The 23,740-nt window shown below is 30.5% G+C and overlaps 3 protein-coding genes across 5 annotated transcripts in view; 2 read left to right on the plus strand and 1 right to left on the minus strand.

The window, feature by feature from the left end:
- The first annotated feature begins 556 nt into the window (after positions 1-556).
- Positions 557-6,295, plus strand: LOC127072017 (FMR1-interacting protein NUFIP1). 2 transcript variants are annotated; one of them, XM_051012008.1, is made up of 7 exons: positions 557-751; positions 869-1,311; positions 1,644-1,835; positions 4,827-5,125; positions 5,340-5,569; positions 5,646-5,840; positions 5,939-6,295. In XM_051012008.1, the coding sequence occupies exons 2-7, from the start codon at positions 910-912 to the stop codon at positions 6,292-6,294; spliced, it is 1,674 nt and encodes a 557-aa protein (XP_050867965.1). In that variant the 5' UTR covers positions 557-751; positions 869-909; the 3' UTR covers position 6,295. The 2 variants fall into 2 exon arrangements, with proteins under 2 accessions (XP_050867965.1, XP_050867966.1); XM_051012009.1 differs by having other exon boundaries at positions 903-1,311.
- Positions 6,292-11,041, minus strand: LOC127072009 (RNA cytidine acetyltransferase). 2 transcript variants are annotated; one of them, XM_051011990.1, is made up of 17 exons: positions 10,832-11,041; positions 10,381-10,644; positions 10,146-10,304; positions 9,820-10,056; positions 9,548-9,752; positions 9,339-9,460; positions 9,109-9,245; positions 8,741-9,025; positions 8,580-8,661; positions 8,394-8,510; positions 8,149-8,325; positions 7,913-8,060; positions 7,637-7,781; positions 7,347-7,558; positions 7,094-7,266; positions 6,755-7,003; positions 6,292-6,680 (listed from the first exon to the last, which is right to left on the minus strand). In XM_051011990.1, exons 1-17 carry the CDS (start codon positions 10,937-10,939, stop codon positions 6,447-6,449), a joined length of 3,054 nt encoding a protein of 1,017 aa, XP_050867947.1. In that variant the 5' UTR covers positions 10,940-11,041; the 3' UTR covers positions 6,292-6,446. The 2 variants fall into 2 exon arrangements, with proteins under 2 accessions (XP_050867947.1, XP_050867948.1); XM_051011991.1 differs by lacking the exon at positions 10,832-11,041 and having other exon boundaries at positions 9,820-9,938; positions 10,031-10,056; positions 10,381-10,529.
- Positions 11,042-11,355: 314 nt separating this feature from the next.
- The window catches only part of LOC127072006 (uncharacterized), a 22,886-nt gene continuing 10,501 nt past the window's right edge, over positions 11,356-23,740 (plus strand). The window contains exons 1-11 of the mRNA XM_051011982.1: positions 11,356-11,823; positions 13,769-13,917; positions 14,002-14,160; positions 14,335-14,747; positions 14,868-15,345; positions 15,440-15,780; positions 15,968-16,173; positions 16,295-16,580; positions 16,728-16,867; positions 17,081-17,230; positions 18,703-21,813. Of these exons, the coding sequence (XP_050867939.1) occupies positions 13,795-13,917; positions 14,002-14,160; positions 14,335-14,747; positions 14,868-15,345; positions 15,440-15,780; positions 15,968-16,173; positions 16,295-16,580; positions 16,728-16,867; positions 17,081-17,230; positions 18,703-21,813 (5,407 nt within the window). The 5' untranslated portion in view covers positions 11,356-11,823; positions 13,769-13,794. The remainder of the gene's footprint in view (positions 11,824-13,768; positions 13,918-14,001; positions 14,161-14,334; positions 14,748-14,867; positions 15,346-15,439; positions 15,781-15,967; positions 16,174-16,294; positions 16,581-16,727; positions 16,868-17,080; positions 17,231-18,702; positions 21,814-23,740) is intronic.

Here is a 23,740-nt window from a genome sequence, read left to right on the forward strand (position 1 = left end):
AAGCGTTACTCAAATGCACCAATCAGGTAGACGTCAAAATTTAAGCAATTTCATCGACCAATCGCGTATTATATTTCAAAAGTTATATTCCTAAAATTACTACGAAGGAAGGTTGGAATCACTGACATAAAAGTGAGTTTTCAACGTTCTGTTAATCGTATCATTTCATTTTTTATATTTGAAAAATTTCAAATCCGTAAGCCGTAGTATGATATTATTATTTAAAGATATTATATTATTTATTAAAGATATTATAGAGTTTTTGTCAAGCTCAGTATATATTCGTAATATTTACATGTAAATAGATCGTATATTAAAGAATCCAAAAGGCATACTCCTATCAAATTTATAAAGAAAAATTAAATAGGATTGTACAATTTCGTATCTTTTTTTTTCCTCCAAGGATATTTAATTTTTCTTGTTTCATTTATTTTTAACCGTTAATAATGAAAAATTTATTTGAAAATAAACAAAAGAGAACCGGAAAGAAAAAATAAAAATTCACCGGAAATGGTTAAGAACTTCCTATTCTTTTACAAATGCACGCATGCGCAATGAAAATATAGTTACATCTGTACGGTTATTTCTATCACATTTATTCTTGAAAAACATTGAATACTTCCGTTACGTTGCAATACTTAGTTGTTTAGCGTGTGAAAATAGTGCTCGAAGATATTGTATTCTGACGTGAAATTTACAATATTAGAGACTTTAAATACGCATCGACATTAACAAGGGTGTTGTAAAAAACGTAAGTGTTTAATGATAACGATACGCCATACGTACTTTGTTGTCCCGCGTATACAAAGTGCGTGAAGCTGTTGATCATAACCTTACAAAAAAATAATTCTCATCGATTTTAATTTAGTCGAATTTACGAGTGCGCTATTATTATTTTGAAGAGGAAACATGAGTCCCTTAAACAGAGGTCCTCTCTTGGGACCAAGACTTCCACCAGCCGGTTTACGACCTCCGCCTCCAAGATTTGGTGCTAGACTTCCACCACCAGGTATGCCTCCGAGAATGCCGCTACCTCCAATGAGCGCAATCCTTGGCCCGATGAGACAGAGATTACCTCCTCCCCCTAGACTAGGCGGTGTGGCCCAACCTGGTGGACCGCTACCACTTTTCCCACCAGGTAGGGCTCCATTACCACCCATGGCAGGACCTCGAGGTCCACTTATGTGTCCATGGCCTCGAAGAGTCTTACCACCACAAATTTTGCCACACATGAGGCCAAGGTTCTCCACTAGAAATGGAACGGTCAAAGGCAAAGTATTAAATAATGCCAAGAAAGTCATCAAGCTTGAGGTATGTGTTATACTGCCTTTAGCTTGTATGCTATAAAATTTTTTATCTTGTCTCTTTTATATTTTATTTTATTATCCAGTTAGCATATTAGATTCTTCTTAGATATTTTTTTATATGCATAAATTAAAAGTATTTGATTTTAAAAGTATTTGATTATTAAAGATACGCGAAACAGTAATTCGATATTTTACTTAGAAAATATTCTTGTTGATAATACATAATTGTCACTATAGAATTTTACGTCTATGTTAAATATTAAAATAATTTATAATTGCAAAAAAAAAGATAATTTATTACTTTAATTATTATCAAAAAGTATTATGGTCGTTTAGGAATTAGAATTAAAAAAGCCATGGATGACAGATGAAATTCGCAGTGAAATACAAAAGAAAAATAAGCTTTATGCTAAGGCAAAGAAGAATAAGGATGCAAAAGAATGGGGAGAATTTAAGGATCTACGGAATAAAGTCACAAGAATGATAAGAGATGCAAAGAATGAATATCTTGCTAAACATCCTGAACAGGTATTTTTTTTTCCTTTACGTTGCTACTTTGCAATTTAAACTTTAATTTTAAAAAAATAATTAATTTTTAACAAATATATATATTATAGTAATAATTAAATAACTGACTAAAGATTTTCATTGCCAATATAAAATCAATTATTGGTCAGACCACCTTTTAACTAAGCATTGTAAATAAATTTAATATTGCTTTTTATATATTTTCTATAAACTATAAGTAATATAAAGTTTTTCTTTCTTTCTTTCTTTTTATATATAAGTATTATCATTTCTTATATATGTATAAATGAACTTTTCTTATAATATATTTCACAATAATTATTGGCTTACAATATAATGTGATAAAAAAGATTTGAAAATATCATGGAAACATTTTCCTAGACTGGAATTTATTTTAAATTCTGCTATGATTAGTAGTTATATTATTTTTTTGCTTATAATTTTAGCATTTTAAGATCTAGTAATATAAATTGCTAATTAAAGAGCATGTTAATCTACTCTATACTTCATGTTTTTACATATTTTTTTTATTAGTACCTATTATTTATTTCCCTTAGGATATTTAATTATGAAATTTAAAATACAAGATTATCCGCATCAATATATTTATAAAAGTCAACTATAAAAAATTTTATTTTTTATTAAATACTATTTCGTGTTAATTCATATTACATGTATGAATTTTTCCTATTATACCAATGATATTTCCTCGCACTGATATAAATGTTCTAGCAGTAAACGTCGAACAATTTTTATTATCTCTATTTTGTTTAAGTCTAACAGAACCTTGGATCAAAGGTATATTACTGTTATATCGTCCGTATGATACAACATATAGAGTGTTATATAAACATTGAATCCAAAATTATTTTTTGATTTGTTCTCTTGACAGCTGGATTGCTTTGGTTACAGGGTGGTCAGAAAACAGATGATAAGAATACGAATGAATCCGAGGGTGTTCAGAAAACTGAGAATGCGCCTGAGCAATCAGAGCAAATGGAGCAAATGGAGGAGACGCAGCCTTCCAGCGAACAGGCACAGTCTTAAGCTTCAGGCTACTCCTCCTATAAAGAATTGAACAATTTAATTTTTATACGACACAGTATTCTGTTTTCAAATTTCAGAACGATTAGATTTTGTTTTTTTTTTTCTTTTTTTTTCCTTTTTTTCTTTTTTCTTTTTTCTTTTTCTTTTTTTCCTTTTTTTCTATATGCTTTATAAATTTAAAATAATTACTTCGATATTTTTGTATATTATTTGCAAGTCTACTATAGATGAATATATTATAGAATTTATATTGTCTTCTCTCTCTCTCTACTGCATTTTTTATCAGGATAATATAAATATAAATTTTTTTCATTTACATCCATAGCTTAAGTATATATGTTATTTGATTTCATTTATGATATGCAATATCATTTGATAAACTATTAGCATTTAATATCAAAGAAATACACATATGTTAGATTTTTATATAGTACTTGTAATTTAAAAAGTTATTTAACTTTTCTCTTATAAAGTAGTATTCATTTGTAGATGTATAATGTTTAAAGCTTTGTATGTTACAAACACTTAGTGTAATCACATTGGATATTTGCAACCTTTATTTATATAACATGAAAAAACTAACAGCTTAAATAAATTTTTCAGTGGCTCTTTAAATTGCTCTTTAAAAACATTACAGTGCTGCGAGCTATAACATTCCTCGTTAATAAGTTAATTGAAATAAAAATGTTAATAAGATTATAAGACATATATTTATATATACAAGATTAAATTATAAGATCAATTAAAAGTAAATTTAATATTTAGATAGCTTGTGGCTCTGTAGTAAAATATGGTACAACTTTTAGATTGGTTTGTCAGTGTATATGTGACTATACTTCTATGATTATTAAATATATTTTTATTTATTTCATAAATACATGACTTCCAAATGAACACACACTACTGAGAAAAGCATAAATTTGTAACTAAAATGCATAATGTAAGAATAAATCATATTTCTACAAGTTATAATAATTTTGGTATCCCTATTACTCTTTAAGCTTGTAAGAAAGTCTATTTGTGTACTAACACAATCGTTCTGAATTATGAAAATATTTTTATGTACATTCTAAATACAAAGAAAAAATTCGATATGCAGTTATTAATTATATTTCAGAAATTTTTACTAATGTGATACAAAATATTTGCCTATATTGAACACACATCTATGTTGCGATATTATATATACATAAGTACTTGTATATATTATAAGATTTAATTTCTACAAAAGGTATGAAAAATATTAATTTGATTATTAAATATGAAAGCAATTTCTAAATTGATCAAATAGTAATAACATGTATATAGCCACTTCATTCTTTAAGGTCTTTCTGATATATGTATTGTTGTTATTGTTGTGTGTTCATTCTGATATCATCAGAATGAATTTCAGTTGATAAAATTACTATGGTTTTACATCTTTTATGTTTCTGAATGACATTTTCCCATAGAAAAAAAATTACAATTTCTGAATACCCTGGAATTATTAAACATGAATCTTACCATATTTTCTTCAAAGACAATAATTATTTAATATATAATTTTAAATTGTTAATGATTAAATTATTAATAATTCATTTTTAAATATTCAAATTCTTCAAAGATTTTAATAAACGAAATTATTTTATTATAAAATGAACAATCTTTATAATAAGATGGTAATTGAACCTTTGAAAGTTTATGGAGTGGTCTAAATCATAATTTTGTATAAAAGATAATAAAAAATTAAATAAGATTGAATATAATAATAAACAAGAAATATTACATCGGTGATTTAGACGATACCAACTTTCGATGGGTCAAAAAAGGTAAATATAATATAACTTGTTATAAAATAATTCTATGTGGTTCTCTCGTTTTTTAAAGTATATTATTTATTGAAAAAAATATATATTTGTATGTATATAATTTATTCTTAACAAATACCAAGGTCACAATTTTTAGGTTCATCTTTATCCAAATAATGAGGAACCATATGACAAAAGAGATGAAAATTATGAAAGTTCAGATGAAGATCAGCAATACTATTGTGAAGTATGTGATAGAGAATTTCCATCAAAAGTTATGTTGTCAGAACATGTGAATACACATAAGTTATGTGGTATAGATGGTTGTACTTTTACTGCTCACCCACTACTTGTTGAAAAACATATTAGTATGCAACATAGTACTGGGTTATATCAAAGAATGAAAAATTTATCAACACCAGAAGATATTCAAAAGTGGATCGCGGAAAGAAAAAGGTAATATCTACATCTACAGCTTCTTAATTATTTATATATTATGTATTAATTATTATGGAAACTAAAAAATAAAAAAAATATACATATATTCTAATACAAAAAAAAATTGCTATAGAATTCAAGTATCTGAATAAATTATTATATATATTTGGTATTTAGTGTACACCCATAATAATATACTTAAAACGTTCATATTAAATTTCATAAACCATAGAAAATATCCTACAAAAGCAAATATAGAAGAACAAAAAAATGCAGAATTAAAAAAGATACAACGAGGTGAAATAATCAAACAAGAGCAAAAATTTGTTCGACCAAGGACAAATAAAACAAATACTTATACTGAAAGAAAACGAAGAGTTCGTAAACGCCGAGTACCGAAACATGAGAATATAGCACCTGTTACAGATATATATAGAGGTCTAATTTCGTTTCCAGGAACATGTCAGTATAGTTATAATTATTGGATATTTGATACAAAATAAATATATGCTATGTCTTTGATATTATATTTTTCTAGCTTGCCTAGATGATGATTCTAACGAAAGTTTCAACGAAGAACATTTGGAAACAAAACCTACTACTGCTGATGTAGTTATAGAAAGTCCATTTAATATCTCTGATGAAGAAGATGTATCAATTGAGAGTAACTTAATAAATAGTCCAATAAAAAATACTTTAACATGCAGCTTAGTAGCTGACTATGAAAGTGAAGGTAATCATAATATATGTTGATAAATTTATTTCATATATATACTGATATAAATAAAAATAAGATATAGATTTATTCTATTTTTATTTATGTTTTTACAGACGAGATTCCAGAAGAAATACCTATAAAAAAATCCAAAATATGTTTAGATCAAAAAAATATTATGGTAGAAAAAGTATTGAATCCTGAACAAAGTGTCAATAATCATAGTATATTATCTGACACAGTATCAAACAATGAAATATCTAATACTTCAGAGAAATTTAATAGTAAGAAAAAAGAAACTGAACCATATAATATACGTACAAAGAATACAATTATTAATAATAAAAGAAATAATAAAAATAGTTTGCATTTATTGCAAAGGTTGCTTTCTAGATCTATACAACATGAAAGAAATATGATCTGTCAATGTATAAAATATATAGTAGACAATAATTTTTTCGACTGCGACTAGTTATTATACTTATAAATAATTTTATTAAAAATTTTTTTTTTATATCTATATATAATACGATTGTATTTATTTATAAATCTATTTTAATAAAAGATCTGTGAACATGTACAAATGTGAATTGAAAAACAATAATTAATGTCACCATTTAATTTTTATTTTTTCTGTTTTCTATTTTTTCTATCTTTTTTCTGTTTTTTCTGAGGTTCTTTCAGATCAATATCATTTTCTCCTGGCCTCTTCTCACCACTTTTAACAGAAATCAGATTTTTACTCTTTTTACCAGAAAGTGCATTATTCCAATCAGCCTCACTCCCTTTTATTACATATTGATCTAGATTTTCTTTCTTTAATTTTTCTAATTCAGCCTTTTGTTTTCTTTTTAATTCCTAGTACAAAAAAATTAGATATAATATCGATTATATATTTCTTATTCGAAAAATAAAAATATAACATTACAAACCTTTTCGGCTGTTTCTAATTCGTCGTGTAGACTTTGTCCTACTAATGGATTCAATTGAACATCATCATTTGTCACTTTTTTGTTCATTATAACAGTTTCGATAAATCGTTCAGCAATCGAATTAAGATATTGTATTGATTTGCGTATAATACGATTAAATAAACCAAGTAACTGTGACGATGGTAAATTTAATTCTTCAGATAATTTGTCAACCACTTTATGTTGCAATCCTAATCCTAATAAAATTGCCTAATAAACGTACAAACAGTATGTTGTTATTTTAAACGTAGAAAAACGATATAAAAATACCCATGATGATAAATAATATAATATATTTACCAATTGTGCTGGAGAAAAATGTATATCACCCATCATATTTAAAAAATATAAACGTGCTAATGATGGTAATAAATCCATAATTAAATGATAATCTGCCATATTATTACTGTACATATCTAAACGTTTTAAATCATATGACGTGAAATACACGTCCAACATTTCTTTCGTTAGAGCTAAAACACATTGGAAATAATTTATGTATATCACAATTATTCAAAAGAAATATTAATAATAATAAAAAAGTTATGTATACTAATAGATTCTCCAGGGACAGCCTTGTTCGTTAAAATACTCAAAGATAAAGAAGCCGGATATGTATTGAACGAATAAGAAAGTAACGTTATAAATCGACGACGAAAATCTTTCCAATAAGCGCTTAACCAATTGTTATCTGTTCCTTGATCTGAATTTATTTTGTATAACATTATGCATGAATGTTCTCCTGTTATATCATTCGAGGTTTGCCTAAAAGAAACATTATTAATGTTTTTAAAAAATAACAAACTTACTAATTCATCATAAATAGTATCTATTAAAACAAACCTTATATATACAGGTACGAATGAAGACCTTTTCCAAAATTTTAAAAGTTGCTCTGTGATACCGAAAGATACACCAATGTAATCTAAATGTTCTGCTTTTCTTTCAGACAGTTTTAAAAGAAGAGGTGGAAGAGAAGCGCGTGGTTCTACGAAAAAATCATTTTTGAATTACCATTATGTTCGAATTAAACATACGTCAATGTGTATTTGTGTGTGTATAAATTGATTCTTATTGTATACAAAAATAAATAATAATAATAATTATTATTATTATTACCAATAGTCTCCTCTAATAATCCAACTTCTTCGTCTGGAACTGAATCGATTTCTGTTTGTTGGTTTTCGATTTCTACTTCATTAATATCAAAAATGTTCATCTCATAGTACTGCTTCAAAAGTTCCAATGCTCGAGTACCGTAACCCATCTTAAAATTTAAACGAATATAGGAATATATAAATTTACGTTGCATGTTTAGAGAGAGATTAATTATTTAAATATATAATATTACATACTCCTTGATAATCAGGATGAGTTGCAATACGAACGATACGAGCTCCTGCTAGAGTTGGAAAATCTTGATCTTGATATTGCTGAGCAATTGTCCATGGTATTAGATCACCGGCAGCTCTTCGACCTCGACCTAAACCATCTGCTATAGTAGCTTTGCTAACTTCACCTTCTAGACAAACCTACATATCGTATGAAATCTATATATATGTTTTTTCTATACATGCATTAATAATGTTTATGAATGTACCTGAATGACGGCTAATATCTCAGGTAATGCCTTTCTATTTACATCAACTGGACCTAATAGACAAAATAAATGATGTGCTGGTGCATCAGACATCATTTGTAAATCATTTGGACTATTCTGAAAATTATATTAATTTTATGATATGCTGTTTAGATATAAATAAAAAATATATATTTATAAATTTACCTTATAATGTGACGCAACATACAAAGCTACCAATTTTTGAAGAAATAATTCAGATGCTTTATGATAAGAAAACAATGTATCCCTAGAAGTAGAATTTGATATAATCTCTACATATATTATGCATATATTACCGAAACAGTAAATATTTTAATAAGAATTACCTATTTATATAATATAGTTGGCATGCATCTGGAGGTGGACATCCAGAAAGAATGGGGGAATATGTAGTTGCATTTAAACAAAGTAATTCTGTTAACCATTGTTCAACGGCATCTCCAGATTTATAACGAATCGATTCTTCAAGTGTTATCTCATATAACTGTCTTCCTATTAAAATTTTCTCATTTTGTTCTTTATCATTCTTTCCATGACTATTAGATCCAACAGTTTGTGTCCTTAACTGCTGAAGTAATTTTAATGATAAAGAACGGCCTGTTCCTTCATAACTATTATAAAAATAAAATAAAAAAAATTGTAAACGAATAATTAATTAATATTTAATATTTATCAACTTTTAACATAGACCTACCCATTTATAGTTGATGCAAGAAATATTAAATATGGACCTAGCATAGCTTTTACATATGGTAGAGGAATAGCTGCTGCCTCATCAATTACAAGTAATTCTGCTTGATTTAATTTATGGGTGTCAGTTGGATGTATATACTATAAGAATATATAAAACAATATATATATATATTTATTTTTTTTTGTATTTTTATTTAGAATTATATTAAAAAATTAAGAGTGATTAACTACCTGAATAGTTTGTCGGTGATCTCGAAAAATATTGACTCTTACTGTAGCTTTATTAAATTCAGGATTTGTGGATTGAACTAAACCATAATCAAGATGTTCTTGATATCCTAAAGCATCAAAGCCTGCGAATATACACCATGATTATTACATAATTATAGCCTTATAAATAATAACTTAATTATTATTACATTTTTTTATATTAATTATACCTTTAAAAACAAATTCAAAAAGCGTGTTTAAATTTTCAGGACTAGGACTAGATATATATATATTGGAATAGCCAAATGAAATAGCTCCAGCAATTGCTAATCCCAAAGCTGCAGATTTTCCACGTCCTCTAGCAGCTGTCAGTGATACAGTAGATCTTAAAGTTTTTTCAGATATGCACTCAATGAATTTCAATAATGCCTTTGCCTAAAAATTTTATTTGAAGTAAATTTCAATATATACGATTAAAATGTAAAATTATAAAAAATCATACTTGATCAATGGTCCTACAACAATTAACAAGAGCAGAAATAGGTTGTGTATCTCTTAAACTTTCTTTCAAAACATCAAGATCAGTCTGTTCTTCCGAAGAGGGTAATTTTTTAACAGCCTCTATTTTTAAATTATGAGAAGATATAGGTAAAACATTTAATTGATCATCAACTACTAAACATCGATTACATGATGCAAGAGATAATAAGAACCTTTCATTAAAACGGCAAACCACATCCTATAACAAATTAAATTATAAATATTATCATATAAATTATATATATATTATCATATATATAAAAGAGGACGAATAAAAAGAAAATAAACCTGATGTGCTTCCGTACGAAAACGTTGATGAACATCCATATTTATAGTATATAATTGTTTTAATGAATTTACAGATTGTAAAAGGAAAACTATAATACCAGCTCCTTCAACTGTTTCTATAGTCCTTGCTAATAAATTAGGAGTCAGTGCTTCAAAGTCCTATATAATAAATAATTTTTAACTTTATATATAAGTAAAAATGATAAGAAAATAATTAATAGTATATAATACATACTTGTAAAACACACATTCCATACGTGTTACCTAAGATCTTATGAGTTTCATTATAATAACAATAACGTATATTGGTAGAAACAATAAATAATTCAAAAGGATCATCTTCGTTAACATCAAGTTTACCAGATTTGATTTTCTTTTGTATAGTCTTCATACGTTTCTTTCTGTGACTACTAAAACCTAATTCTTTTTTATAACACCATAGTACAGAAGGTCTTGCTTTTATAACAGATTTTGACAACATGTGATGCAGTAAGACAACCTAAAAAAACATTAATTCTAACATTCATTGATATCATTCGATAATACCATTACATGTAAGATTTTTTATATAGAATATATACACAATAAGTGATTTTTAAATAAACGATACTATCGTACATAAAAAACAAAATTATGTTTTTTAGAAGAAACACGTGGTATATTCCACATATATATGATTATCGTACCTGATCTCGTGCCTTTTCTCCCACAATAATAAACATTGTTCTGTGTCCTGTGACAACGCCATTTTCTATTAAGATACGTATACGATTATCAATCTTCTTACGTACCATTTTATTATTAAATATATTCGTTTATTTTTCGAATATTAATTAGATCTTTCGAAGCACGTTGCTGTGGTAAAATAAAAACAGTAATAGTTCGTAATAATCGATATTTCTTTTGCTTTCTCACTATCGATATAAATCGATATTATTCAATACATCGAACGATATTAAAATTGGAATAAACAATGATTATTTAAATAAACAATAATTACGATTAAACATCGATATAATCAATCTTATCAATCAAGAATTCTTTTAAAAAGATATAAGAAAATATATTATCTATAAAAACACATTAGATAAAGCATAGAAAAATATGATTCGGTGATTGGTTGACAAACCGAAAAGAAATCGTAATTGAACCAATAGAAACTCACATATCATCAATGAGAATTCGATGAAGAAAGCCACTAAGAAAAAGTCTTTTTCCCATTCGTCGATACAGCTTCAGGGAGATCGTACCTATTTCTTCACGATCAGCTGATTATTGTTTTTCTTTTTTCCCCCAAAAAGAAAAACTCATAGAAGTTATGTCAGTAGAAAAATTTGCAGTGCGAGTTAGTTGATCTTACGTAGATCCATAGTGAAGAAAGAATTAAAGAAGAGGAGGAAAAAAGGGAGAAAGAGTATACGAAGATCAAATGTGTCAATGACAAAGAGTGCGTGTATGCGTATGCGTATGCGTATGTATTCTGCTACTATCTTCGCTGAAAGGGTCTTAGAGTTGGTCGAAGCTGGAAAAAGAATAAAAAGAGGTTGACGTTTCGCGGGTGGGGTGACATCACTGTTCCCTTGGCTCTGTTGTCAGTCGCTTACAGAATGACGCAGTAGACGGTTGCGCGAGGGTGGCAAGCGCCTCGCGGAAAGAAAAATACGGCTCTTGTCGCGAAGTAAGTTTTCAAAATAATCATTTCTTCTCATTATTGAGTATTTCTTAGGAATGTATCAAATCCGTGTATATGGAAAATTAGTTCCTTATCTATTTCTATTTTTCGTCCTCTTTCTCTCTCTCTCTCTTTCTCTCTGTCTTTCTCTCTCTCTCTCTCTCTCTTTCCTCCTTGGAAGAAGAGGACAGAGAATGATTTTCCTTTGTTGTGTCACGGTCACGTTATATTCCGCATCATATATTACGATTGCAGTACGCCTACGCTATTGGATTCTTCAAAAGCGTCACAATAAAAGCGTGCAACCAAATCCAGTATTTCACGGACAAAGATGATTTTTATTATTTTTTCTCTCTTTCTCTCTCTCTCTCTCTCTCTCCCTCCTTCTCTCCCTCTCCCTCTCCCTCTCCCTCTCTCCCGCTCCCTCTCCCACTTCCTCCATCTCTTCTTTCCTTTTCTCGTTTATGTCTCTCTCTCTCTCTCTCTCTTTCCCTCTCTCTCTCTCCATCTTCCTCTTCCTCCCTCTCCCTCTCCCTCATCCTCTTTTTCTCTCCCTCTCTCTTTTTCATTCTCCCCACCTTTCTTTTTGTCTTTCTCTTTCGTCGACCCTGAGTGCGTTCTCTAGGAACAGCTGTGTTGGATTGTGCAATGCCGTTCGACAAGCAAAATAGACCTCCCCACTGCTACCGTCTTTACCAATGCACTTTCCCACTGCAGCATTAAATAATACATTGGTGATGTACCAATAACTTTCGAATGTTAGCCCAAATAAGTGCGTTAACACTTTTGTGTAACGCTGAAAAACGCGACAGTGATTCTTTTTTTTTTTTTCTTTTTTTTCTTATGCCATTTCGAGCCATCCCTCGTTTACGACAATAATTGTCTATGAATTGCAATATTTTTTTCGCTTTTTTGTTCCTGTTTTTTTCTTTTTTTTTTTTGTTATTGAACAATTATTAGTTTATAACATTTTTTACGAAAAGAAAGTTAATATTTTTTTTAGCAGTCGATCATCTTTTACCTTTTTTTTTCTCTATCGATACATTAGGCGTTTATCTTTGTCTAATCATTCATATTTAAGAAGAGAAGATAATCCACTTTTATTTGTTTATTTTCTTATAATCATTTAATGTGTGTTTTACGATAAAAGTTTTAGGGATAATCATCGGCTTCGTGAAAAAAAGAAAGTGAAAATATTTAGAACTGCGTAGTGATTTAAGGAACAAAGAGAATATATTAAGATGTGTTCTGTTTCATAAATTGACATAATAATTAATGTTCTTTCTAATCAATGAATGAGAATGTTTGATTAATTTGAAACGTCGTTCTCCTCGTACGACTGGATCGTTGAACTCAACGAAAATGAATTTATTCTTCGTTATCGGTATCATGTTCGGAAGTTAAATATGCCCTCTTGACACGCCAAGGAACATTCGCGATTATGAGAACAATTAAATTTAATGCGTGATCATACTGTTAATCTTTGTTACAATTAAAATTTAATTTGAGAAATAAAATTCTATCTATTTTTAACTTACAAACAAGATATGTATATAAACAAAAATATATATATATATATATATATATATATATATATATATATATATATATATATATATTATATATATGTAACTCTTTGTAATAATACTGAATCTGACTTTAGTAGTACTTTTTAAATATCGCGATTAACATATTAACGAATATATTAAGTAATTGAAATAATTCAAATTATTTTTTAATTACATATCGTTATTGCACGTTTATAAATGATTATTTTCTAAATAGTTAATTAATTCTATTTATTTAGTTTTTTATTTGAAGATTATAAGAATTATGATATAAAAATATTAATATTAACATTATTTTTATTATTTTATATATAAACATATTAACAAATAACTGAATAATTATAAAGAATAATTAATTAATTTTTCTTTATATTTCTTTATAGAGAAAATAATTGCCCATGAAAGAAAAATGTCTGCTGATTCACCAAGACGTAATGTGCATAAAGGAGCTCAAGTTGTATCACCTCAGCCAATAGTTGATCGTTCAATTATTGATAGCGTTGCTGGAATTATAAATGATATAGTTCCACAGGTTGTACTTTTAATCGAAAATATTCAGTTTTATAACAAGTTATTTTAGTTATCTATTTATATCTATTAGATATTATCCTTTCAGGCATATACTACTGCCCCTAGCACAGATAACAAAGAATCCATAAGTTGGGCTAGATTTGAATATGCGGATATAAATGATCCAGCGTTATATCCTGATTTTAATGAAGGGTCAAGTACACCGCCATTGTTGTTAGTACTTGGCTATTCAACTGGTGTACAGGTTTGTATTTTCTTAGATTTTTAATATTGTAATAATTATATAAAAAGTTATGTAAAGAAAATATGAACATTTAAATATTATTATTATTATTATTATTATTATTATTATTATTATTATTATTATTATTATTATTATTATTGTGTATTATCAAAGTTTTTTAACTTTTCTATATAGGTATGGCTAATAGCAGCAACAGGAGAAGCAACAGAAGTGTTATCATGGCGACAAGGAATAGTGCGTACCTTAAGAATTTTACCAAATCCGAAGACTGACTCTGAACATGCTGATCCATTTGAACCGAAACGGCCATTAGTAGCGATATGCGACTCGGCTGGACCGGGACCACAGTTTTGCAATATTAGCTTCATTTCGCTAAAAACTGGCGAACAAACAAAAAACATAAAGTTTAAAAATCCTGTCTGTGACATTCTGGCAAATAGAAGATCCATAGTTGTAACATTTTTAGAGAAGATTGCTGTCTTTGATGCAAGAACATTTGAAGATATTTTAACAGTAACTACTTGTTATCCTAGTCCTGGACCAAATCCCAACCCTGTTGCATTAGGAACTAGATGGCTTGCTTACAGGTAAACATATTATTTTTTCTTTATAAATATTATTTACAATATTAGAAGAACACATATATATATAGACGTGCGCGCGCGCATACACACACACATCGGTTTATTTAATGTTGTTAATTACAGTGAAAAAAAGTTATTGCCTGCTAGAAGAAGCAGTGGTGGCTGCGAGGGTGAAGGTGTACAAAGTTACACTGCAACTGTTTTATATGCAGCAAAGTCTTTAGGAAAAGGTCTGCGTGGGTTAGGAGAAACAGTAGCGTCAAGTTTAACAGGAAATTCAGTGTCACCGTTAGCTGTTAATAATATGGGCAATGACATAACGCAACCAGGTGTAGTCATGATTTTAGACCTGCAAGCTGCAAAGGAGGAAAAGGATCTGGATGATACATCTATAGAGACAGTAATTGCTCATTTCACTGCCCATAGTGATGCGATCGTTGCCATGACTTTTGATTTAACTGGTGCATTATTAATGACGGCTGACAAACGTGGACATGATTTTCATATATTTAGAATTCAGCCTCATCCTGGTGGTCCTACATTGGCAGCAGTTCATCATCTTTATATTTTGCATCGTGGAGATACCACAGCTAAAGTACAAGTAAGAAATTATATAGTTCTATAGTTCTAATTATATAGTTCATTTTTCTTGTTATTATTTCAATCTATAACAATTTATATTTCTTTTATTGTAGGACATGACATTCTCAGCTGATACTCGTTGGGCTGCTGTTTCAACCGTTCGGGGAACTACTCATGTTTTCCCAGTTGCACCTTATGGTGGATCTGTAGGAGTGAGAACTCATTTGACTCCACATGTAGTAAATAGACTTTCACGGTTTCACAGAAGTGCAGGCTTGACGGACGATGGTACCAGATCTCATTCTCCTGTTTCTCATACTGAATTACCTTTATCAGTCTATCCTTATTCCAATCCCAGACTTCCACCATATCCTCATCCAACAATCCTGCATCCTTTAGCACAAATTAGACAGCCATCTTCATTGAATCACGTCAACAGCCAAGCTCAACCACGGTAATTTCTATTATTATTGATGCTGATAAGCTAATTTTTATGACATAGATTTTAGTAAAATACGTATAAAATTGTGGTTATAAATTAATCTTGTTCAAAGATCAATATAAATTAAATTAGATGGTGCTAGTATATGGTATAAAATAGTATTAATTATGTATTTTATTTTTATTTCTTGTTCCGTTAGACCTCAGCAAAGGCAGCGGCTTCATTCTGACGATAGTGGTACTTTACCTTTAAAGATATGTGCTTGCTTTGCTCCACCTAGAGCTTGGATTTATGCGCAAAGAGACTCTGGTAGCAAGGTTGCAAAAAGAGCAGTAGATTCTTTGTTTATTATGGCATGCCATGGAAATATGATACAATACGATCTAGAGCCTAAACCTGCTACTGGTATGTTTTATTTATTGTAGTAATATTGAAATATATTTAATGAAAAATATTTTATAAGTTAGTATGTATATCTTATTCGCAAATTACACTGTTTTTGATTACGAAAATTTGTTACATATAGGAGTTCCAAAAGAAAAAGTATGTGATGATACAATGATAGAACTAGAAGTTGAAGCTAAAGGTCAATGGCCTCTCCTAAGGTCTCCAAACTCTGTGGAAATTGTACCACCCTTAGCATCATCAAGTCCTTTATTTAGCGTCTCTACTGTACCCAACAACGTTCAGCCTCTTGATACAAGCGAAGATGGTTGGTTAAGTCAGGTGGAAATTGTAACGCATGCTGGACCACATAGACGGCTATGGATGGGACCACAGTTTGTTTTCAAAACGTATAATGCACCTAGTGGGTTAGTCATTTATTTTTAATCCCAACAATTATTAAACAACGTATCATTTTTTTTAAAATTTGAATACACTTCACAAATAAAACTAGATAATTAACGTTTAATATCTTTGTTTAAAACAAAATTCTAACAATAGCAACTTATTATTAGGGTTTCTGTAAACTTGGTAGAAGCAGAGGCAGTAGAGATTGGAATTACAGGTGGTTCACGTCCAGCAAGATCAAATCCTGTTAATATGCCACATGCAGCTTCTAGACCTTTAGTTCCAGTTGTTATTGATGGTTCAGGAAGTAAGTTTATAAAAATATACAAAAATATACAAAAATATATAAATAATTCATGCAACTAGTAAAGATTTTGATATTTTTTCAAACATATTCATAATGTATGCACACCAAAATTTACATATATATATATATATATATATATATATATATATATATATATATATATATATAATTGTGTATTTATGAATCAGTATACTTAATTAATATGGATTTTAGGCAGTTATGAACAATCACCAAGATTTATGGAAGCTTATGGGGATTCATTAGATAATGAACATATTGGAGTTGGCAGTGGTGAAAATCAATTAAGAGAAGATTTGGCGGAAGCTATGCTTGAAACATCAATTGCTCCACATCGTGCACCTGGTAAGTAAAATTTCTGGTTAAAAAAAAAAAGGGAAACCACGTTAATAATTTAATCATAAAATCAATATGAAATTTTGTATGAATTGTTTGAATTACTTATATACTTTCATTAACTCCAGTTCAAATATTGTCTATCATATGGAGTAGCTGAATATATATAAAGCACAATATAGAGTCAATAATAGTGAATACATACGTTGATTTAATTAAATGTTAAATTTATAGTATAAAACTCATTCACATTTGAATCTAACAATGAAACGAACAATCCATTATAATCTTATCGTTGATTAAACATGCTTGTATCGTCGAGATGATGCTCTATTTATTTATTTATTTATTTGTTTATTTATTTTAAAATTTTATTTTAATTCTAGTTGTTTTTAGAAAACAATATGTAAAATTAGAAAGCTTGTATAGTTGTATGCACGTTAAAAGCTAGTACACATCACCATGTACTATTTTCCTTTTCAACAAAAAATGTTTACACTTATAAACATTAGGTGAAAACTAGTACATATTTTAAATATAATCGCACAATTTTTTAAATATAATCGATTGAAAAAGAACAACAGAATTTGTTGTAATGTTTAGTAAAATTCTATGGTATATATAGTATATCACTCGATTCGATATATTCCTTGCGAAAATAATAAATAGAAACAAATAAACAAATATAAAACGAAAAACGTATCACGAAAAAGAATATTGACGCAATTCTGATCTCTGCACGGGGTGAAAGGATGGTCGCTTGCATCTTAAGAATTGTACACAGAACTGGCCAGAGGCAGGTATCTTCGTTTTTATCCCTATAACTATGTCTGATCACTAACATATCACAACACGGTATGAAAAAGTCTGTAAATTCAAAAACACACTGGAAAAATTCTATTCAAGCACTGTACGTTACATTTTCACTAACCGGTGTATATAGTTTCCAATTAGACAGAGTCTAGAAAGAGACTCTTAATTTAACATTTATGTGTTTCCCAAGTATACAGAGAATACATATCTCCTTTCTTAATGCTTTATTCCAGCATTAGAGCATTGGATCACCGACGTCAATGCTCTTGCGGTGTGCAGTGTGGAAAGTAAATAAAATTTCTAAAGGGAAAGATAAAGAAAAAAGAAAAAAAGATGAAGCAATTTTGCAATTAGAGATTTTTCCTTTCGTATATAATACGCTTTGCCAGCACCACCGTTCGCTCTCGTCGCAGTGCTCGTGCTATAGTTCATTCGTTGTTCTTTTCTTTTTTTTCGATAGATTTTTCTTCTCATTCTCTCTCTCTTTCTCTCTCTCTCTCTCTTTTTCTCTCTGTCTCTCTTTGTCTATCTATCTATCTTTCTTTCTATTTCTCTAAAATCCCTACATATTTAATGCCAACTACGACAAGAGTCTTACGTGCATCAAAGCAAAGTTGAACAATAAGCAACTCGATTTTGATACCTGCCAACGGCTTTTCTGTTATCAGGGAGGCGCTCGGTATTTGAGAGGGTGGGTCAGCCAGTAACTAAAGTCGTCAACCCTCTTGGCACCGTGATAACCGTGTCTGCTGACGAAGAGGACGTCAGCTCTAGTCAAGAGTTCGATTCCGCGGAGGAGAATCTAGTTCCTGAAGCACCGAGGAGCGTTTGCGCAGAAGAGGGGCCGGCCTCGCTCGGTGATCTTGAGCCACCGTGTTATCAAACGTTACGTGATCTAACAGAGATCTGTGCTGAGATGCGTTCTGCCAGCGAGCCAGCGATTGACAGCGTACCGGACGAGAATATTCGAGACGTTAAAGAAAGAAAGGAGCTTTGCGTCGAAGTGGCATCGATGAAGTCGACGGGAAATTGTTCTATCGACTTTGAGAGAGAGGACGCCTTTCGGGACGTTCCAAGTGGTCTGAGTCTTTGCGCCGAACAAGGTGAGATACCGAGCAGTCCCATGACACAAGCCAAAGAGAGTACTGCTCGATCTAAAAGAAGTAATAAATATGAACATGCTGAAACTCAAGAAAAAAGCATAGCCAAAGCTAAATACGTTGTTAATTACGACGAGGACAGCGTCGTACTAATGGAGAACAGGCTGTCTTGTGAAAAAGCTAATCTACAAATGCGAGCCAAGGATCAACAAACCTTCTCTTACTCCTCCTCCTCCTCCTCTTCATCCTATTCACGCCAGCAAAATAATGCTGAGAAAACAACGAAGACGTCGAAACAACCTTTTAAAGAATTGAGAACGCGAATCGACAAATACATTGTACAGGAACAAGACGATAGTGTCGTTATAGAGGATCCTACTCGATGCATAGATACAAAGAATAGTTGTATCGGTAAAAAACATTGTGATGTATCGAAAGAAGATAAATGTGAGTCAAACGATGAATGTGCTTCAAAAATCGATCGAGAGTCTCAGAAGGTAACTGAAAACTCGAAATGCAAATCTAAGTTGAAGGATACGGATATGATCAAAGAATCAGAAGATTGCAGTGGCAGCACTGATCGATCCTTCGTAGAATTAGATAAACCTAATGCTAATGCTGATGATGTTACGAACGTTGAATGCAAAGAAGAAAACGAGGCAATTCCATCAGACGACTTCAATTCTATGGAATACCATTTGGTGGATAGCAATTGTCCCATCAAAGACTCCACGGTGTCCGATCACTCGGACGAAGACATTGAACATATTCAACGTTCGGAATTAATGCGTGTCCGTGAATCCGACCGTGAGAATTCAGAAAAATCCATGGATTTACCTAGTTACTCCGATTGCTCACCTGTTACTCAAAGAAAAAATAGTAAAAGTACCATATCTGACGACGATCTGGAATATATACATACCTCGGAACTTACCGAAATGCCTGATAATAAATATAATTTGGGAACGACGTCCAGCAATGTTGAAAAATCTGACGAGGATTGCTCCATATCGTCTAAGGGACAGAGCAAACATACATTGTCTTCTGACGACGATCTCGAACATGTTCAGCATTCCGACGTTTGCGCGTCCACGTTAGAAACAACGTGTCCAACAAAGGTGGATGAACAAAATTCTAATGTTAAATCACAAGAAACTATTCGAGGCTCCAAATCGAAAGCTACTAAAAGGCGAAAAGATATTTTTGTGATTGAAGATAACACTACTGACAAAGTAGAAGTAACAGTTATGGTCGATCCTATGGACAAATGGATTGCATCGACTAAACATTTCGATAAGAACATGATAGAAGAAACACAGCACTCCGCTATTAACGAGAAACGTTTTGGTTCTGTAGGTAAATCTTCGGAGACTATTCGTGGAGAACATGTAGCGAGTAAATTGAAAGGTACGAAAAAACGAAAAGATATCGTCGTTATAGAAGAAGATTCGAAGGAAGTCAGTAAAATGGAATTTCAGAAGCAATGGTCAATTTCAAAAAAATGTCAAGAAAAGAATATCAATGATGAAACTCAGAACATTGATACTAAAGAGGTAGTATCAACGTCCAATCAGAAGAAAAGTACAATAAATTTTCCAAACGTGCAAGAAAGTATTCAATTGGAACAAACTTGTAAATCAAAAATTAATAAGAAACCGAAGGATATCAGCTGGGTGGATATCCACACTAAACAAGCATGTAAAATGAAAGGAAATAAAAAGAAGAAGGATGTCGAGGTAATCAATGAAATATGGGGAACTGAGCAGAATCTTCTAGAAAAAGATCCGACGGAAGATATAGACAGAAGATGTGAATCGTGTGATCAAGAAACTACAAGAAACAAATCTAAAATTTTATCCGAAGAACTCGACAAGTGTTCGGATCAAGAAACGACGAGTCTGTTAGAAGGACCTGCTAGAAGAGCAATGAAATCACAAAGCTCGAAGTCATCCGTATCCACTAATCTTTTAACAAAAAGATCGCAAGCTAATGATATTGAGATTATAGACATGGATTCTACGCAGAAAGTCAAAATGACTTGGAATCAGATGTTATCATCCCGTCGTAAAACAGTGAGCACGGTCGCGAAAAAGCCAAGGGATAGTTTAAGAACAACGGACGCAGCCGATTTCGATGCAAAACCATTGTTCTTTTGTTCGCGAAAGGTAACGGCTGAAAAATTGCAAGAAGCAGCTGAGGAATTGAATGCGAACGTGGAGATGCAAAAGATCGAGGAGTTATCTCCTAACCCGAGGGTCTGTTGGAGCTCGATGTTTAAGAAAAAGAATGTACCCTCTATCGAAAGTGAGACTTCTCGTAAGGAATCTGATCTCGAACCTTTGGTAGAAGTTGAGGAGAAATTCGAAGAGAAATTGAAGTTACAAAGTACGTCTCAAATCGACGAAAACGTAGATGGCGAAATGATTAAAATAAGTAACGAAGAGGATAAGACGGCCGAAGTTAAAATTACGGAAGAAGAGGAGATAATAATGGTGGACGAAGAGAAGATTAATTATGAAGAAGAAGAACAAGAACAAGATATAAATCTTCCGATGGAGTCGACCTCATCCAAAGAGAATTCTCCTGAGTCTGATTATCAGCAAGAGAAGAGAAGAAGCGATTCCGATCAAGAAATCATACCAGAACGTTCGAGCTCTCCCGACGATTTAAATGCTAATGGTAACGCAGCGTCCGTGGATGTTGAAGGGGAGTTTTCCGATAGAAAAGAATATGTCGAGAAAACTAGCGTAGGTTGTGTAACGTCAACCTTAAGTGCCACGAAGAAAGGCACTAGGTCAAAAAAGAAAAAGCGTAGATGAGTGGAGGATTGCGTGGATGTGCCCAAGGCTAGCCTTGCTCTTTATATACTGTTAATGCAAGTGACCGGAGTAGAATAGCATCAATTAAATGCGTTAGATTTTTATCATTCTCTCATTGTATCATAGTTCATTGGAAAAAGAAGTATGACTTTCCGAATGAAAAAGAATCGGTTGATTGGCATCGTTAAATCATGATTATTTTCAAGATCATACATACACTCAAAGTATATAGTAGAACGATAATATATTTGCAGTAGTGATACCCTTTCTCTCTTTCACTTAACAGGATTAAGTGGTGCTTAATACAAATAACTGTTTTCACGTAAATATTTGAGCTACTCTATAGATTTTGTATTAATAATTAAATTGCTTTAAAGAGTTTCTCGAGATATATTATACATTCGACTCAATAGTAAAGATTTGAACAGCTTTAGAAATTAGAAATTTCGATCGATCCTGGATATTGTTGAAATAAACCAAGAGAGATCTTGATAGTATAGAGCAAGAGTTAATGATCATCCACGTAGATCGGTGCGATAAAAAAAAAAGCGTATATTAATAATTTAATTATATAATTGATCATCGCCCGCGACCATTAAGTGTTCATTTACGGGAAATTGGCTAACTCGTAAAAATTATCTTCTTGACATATACGATCATCTCTCATAGGATTTTTCTTTCATGAAATACTCTGATTGTACAAGGTGTCTCGTTAAAATCATTGACCAAAGAGTTTATCTAAACACGAGTCGATGCTTTCTGTGAAAGCTATGTATAGGCTACAAATTTATGCATATATTATAATAAACGACGAGTTCTAATCGTTTATTAACGATTTTTCTTTTTAACCGTACAACGTACCGAAGGAAAATCTTATCGAGAGGGACGAATAAGTTCATTTTATTTAACTATGAACAAATTACGAGAATATTCGAGAGTAACTCGTTATTATACATACATATTTATTTTCATTTATAGATAAATCGGTCGATTATTTTTTTAAATGATCGTAGGTAGATGATTTTAATGGTCACGCTGTACATACATACACGCGACTTATAAACAAACAAAAAAAGAGCATCTATCGGTTTATTATTTATTTCGTTTGTGTGGATAAAAATATCTCCGAAGTTAGAAAAAAAGAACGGATTTTTCTTCTATTTTATTTCTATCGATTTTTATTATTATTATTATTATTATTATTATTATTTAATCATCATTCAAGTTCTCTCTCTCTCTCTCTCTCTCTCTCTCTCTCTCTCTCTCTCTCTCTCTCTCTCTATTTCTCTCTTTCTCTCTTTCTTGCTCTTTCGCACATTTCTACCACATTCATGTATCATAATAATTAATATTTATTTCATTATTATATTATTATTAATTATTATTAAGATGATAAAGATTGCGGATAAATGATCTGTTGATCTTCTGCAATATCTTGAATTGTATAAATTGATTGTATCGATCAATTTATAATTCGAATTTTATTATTAATATTTCTTTTTTTAAATTATTATAATTTATAAAATAGAAAACAAATTCATTTAGTAAAATTTTTTGAACTATTCTTATCTAAATGAAACCGACATCATGTCAATTATCAAATCGTGTGTTAAAGATTTTAATAATCATATTTTTAGACTCTCTATAGTTAGTTTAGAGAGAAGAAAGAAAAAAGAATTAAACTAAATTAAATTAAAAAATGCGTCAATGTGTAAAAAATAAATAATTATCATGATTGTGTAGTGCTGTAAATTTCAAAATTTAATACAGTTCTCAATTTATTGCTG

The sequence above is a fragment of the Vespula vulgaris genome, chromosome 24 (assembly GCF_905475345.1).
Source record: "Vespula vulgaris chromosome 24, iyVesVulg1.1, whole genome shotgun sequence".
NCBI lineage: Eukaryota > Metazoa > Arthropoda > Insecta > Hymenoptera > Vespidae > Vespula > Vespula vulgaris.